At 47.1% G+C, this 13,235-nt stretch overlaps 1 protein-coding gene across 1 annotated transcript; it reads left to right on the top strand.

Annotated features, from left to right (window-relative positions):
- On the top strand, positions 494-2,847 carry LOC8057611 (cytochrome P450 704C1). Its single transcript, XM_002446921.2, has 4 exons — positions 494-1,447; positions 1,538-1,876; positions 2,036-2,239; positions 2,358-2,847. The coding sequence occupies exons 1-4, from the start codon at positions 647-649 to the stop codon at positions 2,538-2,540; spliced, it is 1,527 nt and encodes a 508-aa protein (XP_002446966.1). The 5' UTR covers positions 494-646; the 3' UTR covers positions 2,541-2,847.

A 13,235-nucleotide genomic window follows, 5' to 3' on the forward strand; every position in this document is an offset into this window, starting at 1 on the left:
TGATTTATTATGAGAAAAAATATTATTGGCTAGTAGAAAATTACGGTTTATAAGACAAGCGAACGGTGTCCATCTTCGTAGTGACTCTATATTGGATGTTTGGTTTGGAGCGTTAAAGTTTAATATATACTGTAGTATTTTTGTCTTATTTGACAATTATCGTCCAATCATAGGCTAATTAGACTTAAAAGATTCGCCTCGCAAATTACTCTCTAGCTGTGTTTTTGGTTTTGAAAATAGTTTATATTTAATATTTTATGTATGTGCCCAAACATTTAATGTGATGAGAGTTAAAGTTTAACTCACCCAACCAAACGGGGCCGAATCCTTGCAAGTTTTTCTACAATCCAAATCTGTCGGTGTTGATGGACAAAATTCAGACACCCTTCTTTGATTGATGGAATGGAAAGGCGTACCTACTCTTGTACTTGACCAGTATTAATATGAATCAATCATACAGCTGATTTTCTAATCGACCGCGCAACATGATCCCTAGTCTTTTTAATCGGCCGCGCGCGCCACACTTTCCTACGCACCACACAAGTACTGCTACCCCACACGGCCACAACCAAACGCGCACGGCTCCCAGGTCCCAGCCGCCTCGCACCGAGACGCGGACGCCAGCGCTCTCCAGTCTCAACTGACCATGGACTCGCCGCCGGGCCAACCCACGGTGGTCACCCTGATACTTGCTCTCCTCCTAGTTCTATACCTCGCGCTCCGGCGCCGCGCCGGCGCCGGCGGCGCCAAGAACCGGAGCTACCCGCCGGTGGCCGGCACCGTGCTCCACCAGCTGTTCAACTTCGGCCGCCTGATGGAGTACCACACTGAGCTCTCCCGCAGGTACCGTACTTTCCGCATGCTCACCCCGAGCAGCAGCTACATCTACACCGTCGAGCCCGCCAACGTGGAGTACATCCTCAAGACCAACTTCTCCAACTACGGCAAGGGGAGCAAGGTGCACGAGGTGGGCGAGGACCTCCTCGGCGACGGCATCTTCAGCGTGGACGGCGCCAAGTGGCGGCACCAGCGGAAGGTCGCCAGCCACGAGTTCTCCACGCGGGTGCTGCGCGACTACAGCACCGGCGTGTTCCGCGACACGGCCGCGGAGCTCGCGGGCATCGTGGCCGCCGACGCCGGGGAGAAGGTGGACATGCAGGACCTGCTGCTGCGGTCGACGCTGGACTCCATCTTCACGGTCGGGTTTGGGGTCAGACTGGGCGTTCTCTCCGGGTCTAGCAAGGAAGGCGCCGCGTTCGCCAAGGCGTTCGACGATGCCAGCGAGCAGGTGTTACACCGCTTCTTGGACCCGTTTTGGAAGGCCAAGAGGTTCCTAAACTTCTCGTTGGAGACGGCCATGAAGCGCTCGGTCCGCACCATCAACGACTTCGTCTACGCCGTCGTCGACAAGAAGATCGAGCAGATGGGAAGAGACCAACAAGAATTTGTGAGCTCTGACACCGATGCGCGGAAGCACGTACCCGAGAGGAGATTACAGTTCTGACTTCTGATCGACACGGTAAAATTTCCCTGACAGGCCAAGAAAGAGGACATCCTGTCGAGGTTCTTGGTGGAGCGGGAGAGCGATCCCGGCTGCTTCGACAACAAGTACCTGCGGGACATCATCCTCAACTTCGTGATCGCCGGCCGCGACACCACGGCGGGGACGCTGTCGTGGTTCCTCTACGTGCTGTGCCGGAACCAGCACATCCAGGACAAGGTCGCCGAGGAGGTGCGCGCCGCCGCCACCTCCGGCGACGGCGACCTCGGCGCCCCGGAGCTCGTCGCGTGCCTGACCGACGACGCCATCGGCAAGATGCACTACCTGCACGCAGCGCTGACGGAGACCCTCCGGCTCTACCCTGCTGTGCCCATCGTGAGTTTGTCCGGAACTTCTGTCACTTTCCTGGAACACTAGTTGGTTTCGCACTTTGCAGTTCGCACCACACATCGGTCGTCGTCGATCTCGGCGCACTGATTGGGTTTGGGTGGTGGATGACTTTCGTTGGGGCCTTGTGGGATGCTGGTGTTGCAGGATGTCAAGTGCTGCTTTTCGGACGACACGTTGCCGGACGGCTACGCCGTCAACAAAGGGGACATGGTGCACTACCAGCCGTACCAAATGGGCAGGATGCAGTTCCTGTGGGGCGCCGACGCCGAGGAGTTCCGGCCGGAGAGGTGGCTCGACGACGGCGGGGTGTTCGTCCCCGAGAGCCCCTTCAAGTTCACGGCTTTCCAGGTCGGTTGTGATATCCAATCTCCTTGGCACTGAAACTGAAAGTGTCGTCCTTCACCGAATGCATGCAGCATATATCCAGCATGCATGTGACGTGTTTGGTCTCTTGTGTGGTACACAGGCTGGCCCTCGCGTCTGCTTGGGAAAGGAATTCGCGTACAGGCAGATGAAGATCTTCGCGGCCGTGCTTCTCTACCTGTTCAGGTTTGAGATGTGGGATGCCAACGCCACCGTGGGTTACCGGGCCATGCTCACTCTCAAAATGGATGGCCCGCTCTATGTTCGTGCGTCGCTCCGGCGGTGAGGAGGGCGGACGGCAAGCGGCATATAAGATGCCTCAAGTCAAACGGCCAGTCGTGTGGAAGTATACATGCGTGTAGCTATGTACTTGCTGTATATCGGTCTTGTATAGGATATATGCACTTGCTGTATATCTATTATAAAGTCAATGACCGGCTGACCGTTGTTTTCTTTAACATTTACAAGTCGGTCAGACACGTCTGTGTATCCGCCGTCCTCTTTGTGTACTTTTTTTTTGAAAGATCTGGAACCATGGTTTCCAGCGTGTATATTAATAATAAGAAGAGAATGATCCATTTTAAAAGGAAAAACCCAAGGCCAAAAATCATAAACATTTTTCTTTTTAACAAAAACATAAAACAGCCTGAAAACACCAAAAACAGCTACCAAGCACATTCGAAAAGTCTACCACTAAGATCCTCCTTCCGTCCACTGCCCATGACTCCACGACTAATCACAACTATAAGTCATTGTTGTTGAGCTCACTGACTTGACTTCTCAATAAGATGTAACTAGGAGGATTCCTCGCGCGTTGTTGTGGATACGAAGGGTAAATATAAATGACCATGCATGCATACTGTAGTGTATTAAGTTATTTATATATAGTTTTAGTAGTGGTTTCAAAAGAGGAAGAGAGAAGATCGCGTGAGAGAATAATTGCTAACATGGTCATATGTAGGTAACTGCATCCACTACTGAGGCCTTGTTTAGTTCACCACGAAATTCAAAAACTTTTCAAGATTCCCCGTCACATCAAATCTTATGACACATGTATGAAGCACTAAATATAGAAGAAAACAAAAACTAATTGCACAGTTTATCTATAATTTACGAGACGAATCTTTTGAGCCTAGTTAGTTTATGATTGGACAATATTTACCACAAACAAACGAAAATGCTTGTGAATGGGCACTTAATTGCATGCGGCAGCAGAAGAAGTAGATGATGATGTGGCGCAAGGAGGTGCAAGAGAATTAGTTTAGGCCTTGTTTAGATACACCCAAAAACCCAAAACTTTACAAGATTTCCCGTCACATCGAATCTTGCGGCACATGCATGAAGTATTAAATATAGATAAAAAGAATAACTAATTGCACAGTTTACCTGTAAATCACGAGACGAATCTTTTAAACCTAGTTACTCTATAATTAGACAATGTTTGTCAAATAAAAACGAAAATGCTACAGTGTCAAAATCCCAAAACTTTTTGCATCTAAGGCCTTGTTCAGTTTACAAAAAATTTTGGCTTAGGGCACTGTAGCACTTTCATTTGTTTGTGGCAAATATTCTCCAATCATAGACTAACTAGGGTCAAAAGATTCTTCTCGCGATTTACAGGTAAACTGTGTAATTAGTTTTTATTTTTATCTATATTTAATGCTTCATGCATGTGTCCTGAGATTCGATGTGACGGGGAATCTTGAAAATTTTTGGTAGTTTTTGCGAACTAAACAAGACCTAAACAAGGTCTTAGTGGGGTTTGTCTTTACATGATATAGAGATTAGGTGACGCTACCACCGGTGGAGGAGCTAAACACGGTGCAAGGTTTCCAAGACGATGCCTTCAAGAAAGTTATGATGCCAACGACGCCGCCAACGCTAGCTCAGGCTTTTTGGCAAAATTTTTTGTTTTTGGTATTGTAGCATTTCGTTTTTATTTGACAAATATTGTCCAATCATGGAGTAACTAGTCTCAAAAGATTCATCTCACAAATTACAGGTAAACTGTGCAGTTAGTTTTTATTTTCGTCTATATTTAATGCTCCATGCATACGATCAAAGATTATGTGATGAAAAATCTTAAAAATTTCAAAGCCTGAGGCTAGTAGGACCGTAGCTCTAGACCTCTAGTCATGACTCACCATGCACAAGACCTGCTGGGTGATTGTCCGTTGGAAACGCTACACATGGCGCACACGCTCTAGCCTGAGGGAGCGGCAGATTGGTTGAACGTTCCAGGGAAGAACACGTGCATACACTGTCTAACTCAAATAGATAGATGATGTATATAAGTTTTATAAACTGTACTCCCTCCGTACCTTTTGGACTACCCTCCCAATTCTCGGCATTAACTGTCCAACTGCACAACTCTCGGCATTAACTCCAAGTGCGCATGTGACCCTCCGCATGCTTTGGTCTGCTCCAAGCGCAACAAACGAAAGCAAAACTGCACAAAAATGGGGCTAGCAAGATTCGAACCCGGGACACAGCAGCGAAACTTGTGCGCACTAGCCAGTTGAGTGGATTAATTTTCTTGTATAAAGAACAACCGCAACCCTATTTATTAGGGGCAAAGAAGGAAAACTAACCCCTAACTAATTACTTCTTGGTTACCACAATCATGTCCTAAACGTCAGGTTTTTTGAGTATGGAGGGAGTATACTACAACGTAGTATCGGTGCTCTGTACATGCCTAGATTGGCTTTGCTTCAAATCGGTATATCTTGCTCGAACTTCACAATTATATTCGAGTTCTAAGGCCAATCATCTTCATCCAACCAGCCTACATATGTGTAATATGTCAAATACTCGATCAATTCTAAGAATTCCAAAGCATTTATATCTTTTTCAGCCATATTATTTACTGCTCAATTAGTTATGTGAGAGATGGATTTTCTAAAAATACAACGAGGAGGAATAAGATTTTGACATGCTGCACAATTCAATGATCTGATACGAGAGTTAGATCCTTCAAACCTAACTTAACAATTTCGCTACTAAATTTTGGTCCTAGTCTTCATCGAATTCTAAGTCCCCCAGTGCAGATAGATTATGTTTTCACCTATGAAAACCCCTAATGGGGTTGGCACGGGGTGGGCGCCTTCAAGGAGAAAACGACGTGCCATGTCGTCATTCTGCCCTGATCTCAACCAACCAACCCCGATTGAAAGGAGCTAAGGACCCCCCCCTCCCGCCACCACACATAGAGATGGCAACGGGTACGTACCCGACGGGTAGTGGCCACCCGTACACGCACCCGCAAAGTCTAAATTTTACCCGTCGGGTTACCCGTACCTGTAACAGAACCGACCAAATTATAAGAGATTAAGCCTGATAGTGACCATTTGCGTAGTCGAACTATCACGCTTAAGCCCATATAATCCCGGTAGTCCGTGAAATCTCGAAGGATTTCAAACCACACTTCACATAACAGCCAAGATCGTAATAAGTTTAGCGGTCGCCATCCACAAGTACATCCAGATTACAACATTCATAAAATACATCGGAGTGCTTAAAGTTATTACAAACCAAGTTCTTCAAGTAGCGGAAGCTTCATAATTCGAAAATACAACACACACGATAAGTCTGGTACAGTGCCATAGTTCGGTCATTCCCACAAAAGCAAAGGAAGAGACGGAGTGACCATCGCCCTTGGTCTAGTCATCACCCATAGCTGGGTACAGACAGAGGATGCAATAACCATAATACATTTGACCATCTGCAAAACAACATGGGAATAGAACCCTGAGTACAAGAAGGTACTCAGCTAGACTTACCCGTCATAACTTAAAATAAAGACTCATCAAGGATCATGAAGGCTATATAGTGGGGTAGCTGACGACATCTTTGCAAAACCGCAGTATTTCACTAACGTAACTTACCTAAGTCTTTCTTCTTTTAATTAGCTCAAGTTGACAGTATGATTACCTATTATCTAGGTTTGCTCTTGTGCTATTACAAACAAGTGTGAGACTATGATAGAACCTCATCATAGCACTTCTTAAACCATTCATCATTATAACCCAAGTGTTCCATAGTCCTTACTACGAGGACAGGGCTCATGTCAAGTGCTCACTATCCAGGAGCGATGGCGATTCGAATCGATTTCTGACCAGCTGGCGAGTTTATTCCCCACACAAACCACACTCACTGATCAAGTGAGCTACAGGTCACCGTGTTGCACTATCCAGGACCAATTCGCGGGTTCGACAGGCACCGCCCGTACCCGAGGACCGTTCCGGCGACCGAGGTATCCAAGGTATACCAAGGTTGCGCGCCGCGCCCTCGTCGTTCTCCTCAACCATCACCAATACAGCGCGTACATCGGGCCGATTCCCGGCCCGGATAGTGCTCAGGCTTCGCGGTCGGAACGACTTATCCTTCCAGCTAAATGTGGGGCATGCGTTCAACATGACAAGAGGGCCGTCAACGATCGGTCCTTAATCGACACAGGCAGGGGCACTATGGGCAACCCACCATAAGACCCTGCCCAGTCTCCAATTACATTCCACACTCGGTTATTTCTTTCCCCAAGCAACTATTGCTTAAACAAACGGGTATCCACCTATATCTCGCAGGTGACAGGGAATCACCCGACTTCTACCGGACTAAGCAGGCTAAGCATAGACTCCGCGCCTATCTACATAGGACAAGGTGGATAAACGAGTAGGGATAACAAGGAATACATATGCAACAACGGTATCAAGCAACTCCTATTACTTATATGCAATATAGTAGAACAAGTGTAATATACTTAGTAGGTTAGCGAGACTAGGGAGACTTAGAATGCTCCGGGGCTTGCCTTTCTCAAACGTGCTGGGTCGGTGATCCGGGCACTCTTGCAGTTCCTCTCCGGGCTCTTGTACTTCCGGAGGTTCCTGCTCCTGAAGCTCCTCGGGTTCCTCGGGTCTCACTTCGTTCTCCTGCGAGCCTGTATGATGCATATATGCTCATGAGTGGAGTGCGAGATGCCCGAGTGGATGCTTATATGAGAGAGTACCAAAAGAGTCATGTTATGATGCATAGGTAATGCACTTGATCATGCTCATTACAAGGTAGTCAACATCATCCAAGAATAAACAATTGAATCAAACATCTATTATATTCTCTTCTATAATTATTTTTCAAATGACATCAGCAACCTACATGGTGCTTCAAAGATACACCAAACCTAACTCATTCCATTCCACCTATATATACAACCATTTATAGTTTTCTTTATTCATTCCTAAGCCCATTAAAAATCACATGCAACTCTGTTCATCAATAAATTCCAGAAAAATTACAGGAGACTACTAGCTAATCATAAAGTCTACTGTAAATTTTTCATAATTTTTGGTTACTTATTTTGAGTCACAAAAATCACAAGATTAATGGATAAGGCAAGTAAAATCACCCTACTGTGATATAAGTGTCAAACAACAGATTTCATATTTTTACAATTTACCTAATATCATAAGAAACATCCACAAAATTTTCCAGATTTATTGCATGACTCCATTAATTATTAAAAATCATAAAGCACTGCCATGCAAGCATTTAAATTGCCATAAATTCATTTATACACCAAATAATATGTAACAATATTTTCTCAGTGAGTAAACACACATGCAAAGCCAACAAATCAAGTTTGACATTTTTCTGAACCATATTTTATTTATTATGCATTTTCCAAGTTTAACAAAAACATGGATTAATTATACTTACACAGAAAAGTTACTTAAACATGACATGCAATCATACTAGGATGTAGATCTGGAAATAAGGAACACACCAAAATTTATTTCACCATTTTTGGAGCTATATTCATCAAGATATGGATTTTTAAACATTTAAATCATTTCCTGGAAATTATTTTTCTGAAAACAAAACAAAATCCATCCCGAGACCTGCTAGGTGCACCCGGTGCAGTGCACCCGCGGCCGCTGACGAGCGGACCCGCCTACCAGCCGGGCCCGCTGGTCAGAGCGCAGAGGGGAGGAGCTCCGGCGAGCCGGAGCTCACCGTCGGCGACCCCTTTCGGCGAATCAAGCGGCTCTACACGTTCTACGGCTCACGGCGGACCTAGGGCACCCATTTGCGCGGCCTAAAACGGACCGGAGCAGGCTCGCCACCGGCCATGGCGGAGCGGCGGCGCTGCTCGTCGTCGGTGCGGGACGCCGGCTCGGTAGAGCGTGGCTGGAAGGGCTTGCGAGCATCGCGGTGCCAAGGCGGACACGATGCGCCAACTACGCAGCACCGGAAGGCATGGAAACGCACGGACCACGCGTGCGGCGGCGGAGCTCTCGCCGGAGAAGAAAGCGAGGGCGAGCGGGGCTCACCGTGCCTTACCGAGCGCTCAGATGCGCGTTCTGCAACGGCGGAGCGAGGGCGAAGCTCGGGAAAGAACTAATCGAAGAATGGCGCACGCACGGGGGAGGAACAGCCGAGGCGGAGCTCGGGCTCCAATGGCGACGGTGGCGCTCTGCGCGTGCGGGGCGAGGGCGAGAGAGCGAGAGGGAGGGAGCTGAGGGGCGCAAATGGGAGAGGGGACGGAGGCGAGCGCGACCGGGGGCACCTGGTGGCCGACCGGGGCGCGTCCTCGCTGCCGCATGCCCGCCACGCGGCGGCCGAGCCCTGCCGGCGTGCCACGGCGCCGCGGCGAGCGCTGTCCGCGCGCGGACGCGAGCGCGGGCGCGGGGAAGGGGGAGGGGAGAGCGCGGGCGGGCCGAGCCGGCTTCGGCCAGTGGGCCAGAAGCGAGGCCGCGGCCTGCTAGCGCCCCCTTTTCCCCTTTTTTTTTTTTAAATTCTTTTCTCAAATCCTCTTCCAACAGCATTTTGACTATTTTCAAATCATTTTCACCATTTTCACCCAAAAGCAAAGTTGCTCCAAAATAAAAACTCTACAACTTTGTTTTAACAAGCAAGACCAAATTCCAAACAGAATTTGAATCACAAGTTAAAACTCAGTTCTAGGTTTTAAATAAATACCTTTTGGAGATTTTTGTATAAATTCCATTTCTCAAATTCCATAGCTCCAAAAATTGCACAAAAATATTCTAAATTCTTCTTACACATAAAGCAACCTAATTTGAATTTTTCACAATTTTAGAAGCAAGTATCATATTTTTATCATATTTAAAACACATGAAATGAAGCACATAAAATCATACTTTGCTCAAGAGTGTCATGCTCATGATGCTTATGCTTGATGGAATGCTTATGCATGGCTTTGTTGAGGCTAAGTGCATGCTTGACACCTAGGGTGTTACAGCCCTTCCCCCCTTAGGGAAATCTCGTCCCGAGATTTTGGGTTACTAACCATTTCTTATGAAACTTTGGATAAACTGTTTTTAAGTAATCCTCTGTTTCCCAGGTGGCATCCCTATCGTCATGATGACTCCACACCACCTTATATGTTCTGACAACTTTGTTTCGGGTTACTCGCTCCTTGGTATCCACGATTCTCACTGGCTGCTCCTTATATTCCAAGTCCGCTTTTATCTTGATTCCTCGAGGTTCGATTCTTTGCTCTGGCACCTTCAAACATTTCCGTAGCTGCGACACATGAAAGACCGGAAAGATCGAGCTCATCTCCTCAGGTAACTGAATCTTATAGGCCACTGGGCCTTTCCTCTCTAGCACTTGGTACGGTCCCACATATCTGGGTGCAAGCTTACTTCGAATTCGGAAACGCTGAACTTTCTTCATTGGCGTAACCTTGAGGTACACATAGTCACCTATGTTGAATTCAAGTGGCCTTCTTCTCTTATCGGCATAACTCTTTTGTCGTGACTGTGCCGCTTGCATATGTTGCTGTATGATCTGCACCTTTTTCTCTGCTTCATTCACGAAGTCGATACCATAGTATCTTCTTTCACCAGGTTCAACCCAGTTTAAAGGAGTTCGACATCTCCGCCCATACAAAGCTTCGAACGGGGCCATCTTGATGCTCTCTTGATAACTATTATTGTAGGAGAATTCAGCCAAAGGTAACCACGATTCCCATGATCCCTTGGATGATAGCACACAGGCCCTCAGCATATCTTCTAACACTTGATTTAACCTCTCGGTTTGACCTGAAGTCTGGGGATGATACGCCGTGCTTCTTATCAGACTGGTCCCCAGGCTCTTATGCATGCGCTCCCAGAAGTGAGCAGTAAACTGCGGTCCTCTATCCGATATGATAGCTTTGGGAATACCATGCAATTTGACGATCTCAGCCATATATATATCAGCATACTCGGGAGGTCTGTAACGAGTCTTCACAGGGATGAAATGGGCCGATTTGGTTAATCGATCTATGATTACCCAAATCGAGTCATTCCCCTTCCTTGTGGTTGGTAAACCCGTGATAAAGTCCATACTGACCTCTTCCCATTTCCACTCCGGCACCGATAAAGGTTGCAACAGACCTGCAGGTTTCATATGGATGGCCTTAACCCTGCAACACGTGTCACAACGGGCCACATAAGCTGCTATTTCTTTCTTCATCTTAGTCCACCAAAAGTGGGGCCTTAGATCTTGATACATTTTGCTGCTGCCCGGATGAATAGAAAGCTTAGAAAGATGGGCTTCATCCATGATGCGATTCTTCAACTCCCGATCTTTCGGGACCACTAACCGCTGTTGAAACCATAGTACTCCCTTCTCATCAACCCGAAACTGAGTCTTTGGGTCATCTTTAATCTTCTCTTTGATGTGGAAAATACCCTTGTCTGTTTTCTGACCTTCAATGACTTGACTTTCGAGTGAACAACTGAGTTGTATATGGTATAAGACCTCAGGATGCATAAGATTGAACCCATCTTCAAACAACGGTTGAATCATTTGATAGTGCGGTTTGCGACTCAAAGCATCTGCGACCACATTGGCTTTACCTGGATGATAGTGAACTTCCAGGTCATAATCCTTGATTAGCTCTAACCACCGTCGCTGCCTCATATTCAGCTCGGACTGCGTGAAGATGTACTTCAAACTCTTGTGATCGGTGTAAATGTGACACTTATTCCCTAGCAGATAATGTCTCCAGATCTTCAAAGCATGCACCACAGCTGCTAACTCAAGGTCGTGCGTTGGATAGTTGACTTCATGCTTTCTTAGCTGTCGGGAAGCATAAGCTATCACCCTGCCATCTTGCATCAACACACACCCCAGGCCACTCTTTGATGCGTCACAAAACACATCAAAAGGCTTCTCTATATTAGGTTGTGCCAGAACGGGAGCAGTGGTTAGCAACCTTCGCAAGGTGCGGAAGGCTAACTCACACCCTTCCGTCCAGACGAACTTATGATCCTTTTGTAGCAAACTTGTCATTGGCTTAGCAATCTTGGAGAAGTCAGGTATGAAACGACGATAATACCCGGCCAGACCAAGAAAACTTCTAACTTCCGAGACAGAAGTTGGTGCCTTCCAATCCATGACTTCCTGCACTTTTGATGGATCCACGGCAATTCCTTCTTCAGACAAAATGTGCCCTAGGAACGGAACTTTCTTCAACCAGAACTCACACTTGCTGAATTTGGCATATAACTGATGCTCTCGTAATCGGGTCAGCACGATTCTCAGATGTTCGGCGTGATCTTGCTCATTCTCTGAATACACCAAGATATCATCGATAAACACCACAACAAACTTATCCAATTCTGGCATAAAGACTGAATTCATCAGATACATAAAGTATGCAGGAGCATTTGTCAACCCAAAGGACATGACAAGATACTCGTACAACCCATATCTGGTGGAAAAAGCAGTCTTCGGGATATCTTGCGGACGAATCTTGATTTGGTGATACCCGGATCTCAAATCTATCTTGGAAAACACTCTGGCCTTGGATAACTGATCAAACAGGATATCAATCCTTGGCAAGGGATACTTATTCTTGATTGTCACTGCATTGAGTGGACGATAGTCCACGCACATGCGCAACGACTGATCCTTCTTTTTCACAAACAACGCTGGACAACCCCATTCCGACGAGCTGGGCCGGATGAACCCTTTTTCCAATAATTCCTTCAGTTGTTTCTTCAATTCTGCGAGTTCATTTGGGGGCATCCGATACGGCCTTCTAGATATTGGTGCTGTACCTGGTATCAACTCGATCGCAAACTCTACCTCCCTATCTGGGGGAAGTCCTGGTAATTCCTCAGGAAACACATCCGGGAACTCACATACCACGGGTATGTGTTCTAAGGGAACTGCCTGTACTGCACACGAAAGACTGGCGAAGTCCAACCGCCGGGGTAACTTGATCTGAAACACACCCTTCCCTTGCGGCTCTCTGAGGGAAAGAGTTCTGTTTCCAACATCTATAACCGTGCCCCAGTCAGTCATCTTGTTCATACCAATGATGACGTCCAAAACCAGTCCTGGCATGACCACAAGGTTTACACGAAACCTCCGGCCACTGATATCCAAAGTAACCCCTGTTACCGTCTTATTAGTCAACACATCGGCCCCGGCTGAGCTGATGCGATAGCCATAACCTAACTCAGTAACTGGCTGATCATGCTTTTGTGCAAATGCTTGACTCATGAAAGAATGCGATGATCCAGAATCAAACAAAACAACTGCAAGATGTTGGTTGACAGGAAACATACCAGCTGTTACCGGTTCTCCTTCCGGAATTTCCTCAATCGAGGTATGATGCACGCGAGCTGGATATGTTGGCTGCTGCCTCTTGGGGTAGGGACATTCCTTAGCAAAGTGCCCCATCTTGTGGCAGTTATAGCACGGACCCTTGGGCGCGTTATTGACGGCAGGTGCTGCAGCTTGAATGGCCTTTGGCTTGGCAGGAGCTATCGCCACCTTGTACGGCTTCTGCTGTGTTGGATGCCCGGTGTTCCTTCTCTGCGGTGGTCGGAACCTAGCACCCGGGGCAGGAGGACGATACTGCGGTCGCCCTGCCACTGGTGCCCTGAACTGGGATGATCCTGCTTCAAAAGCCCTTTTGCGTGACTTGGACGCACTGTAGTTGTTGTTATTGTTCTCTTGGGTCAGA

The sequence above is a fragment of the Sorghum bicolor genome, chromosome 6 (assembly GCF_000003195.3).
Source record: "Sorghum bicolor cultivar BTx623 chromosome 6, Sorghum_bicolor_NCBIv3, whole genome shotgun sequence".
Classification (NCBI taxonomy): domain Eukaryota; kingdom Viridiplantae; phylum Streptophyta; class Magnoliopsida; order Poales; family Poaceae; genus Sorghum; species Sorghum bicolor.

What these genes read in the sequence shown, in the direction of transcription:
- LOC8057611 (XM_002446921.2), top strand. Translation starts at nt 647, where the DNA reads ATGGACTCGCCGCCGGGCCAACCCACGGTGGTCACCCTGATACTTGCT. An exon ending in GAAGAGACCAACAAGAATTT is followed by an intron (nt 1,448 to 1,537) that starts GTGAGCTCTGAC and finishes TTTCCCTGACAG; the next exon opens with GCCAAGAAAGAGGACATCCT. An exon ending in TCAAGTTCACGGCTTTCCAG is followed by an intron (nt 2,240 to 2,357) that starts GTCGGTTGTGAT and finishes TGTGGTACACAG; the next exon opens with GCTGGCCCTCGCGTCTGCTT.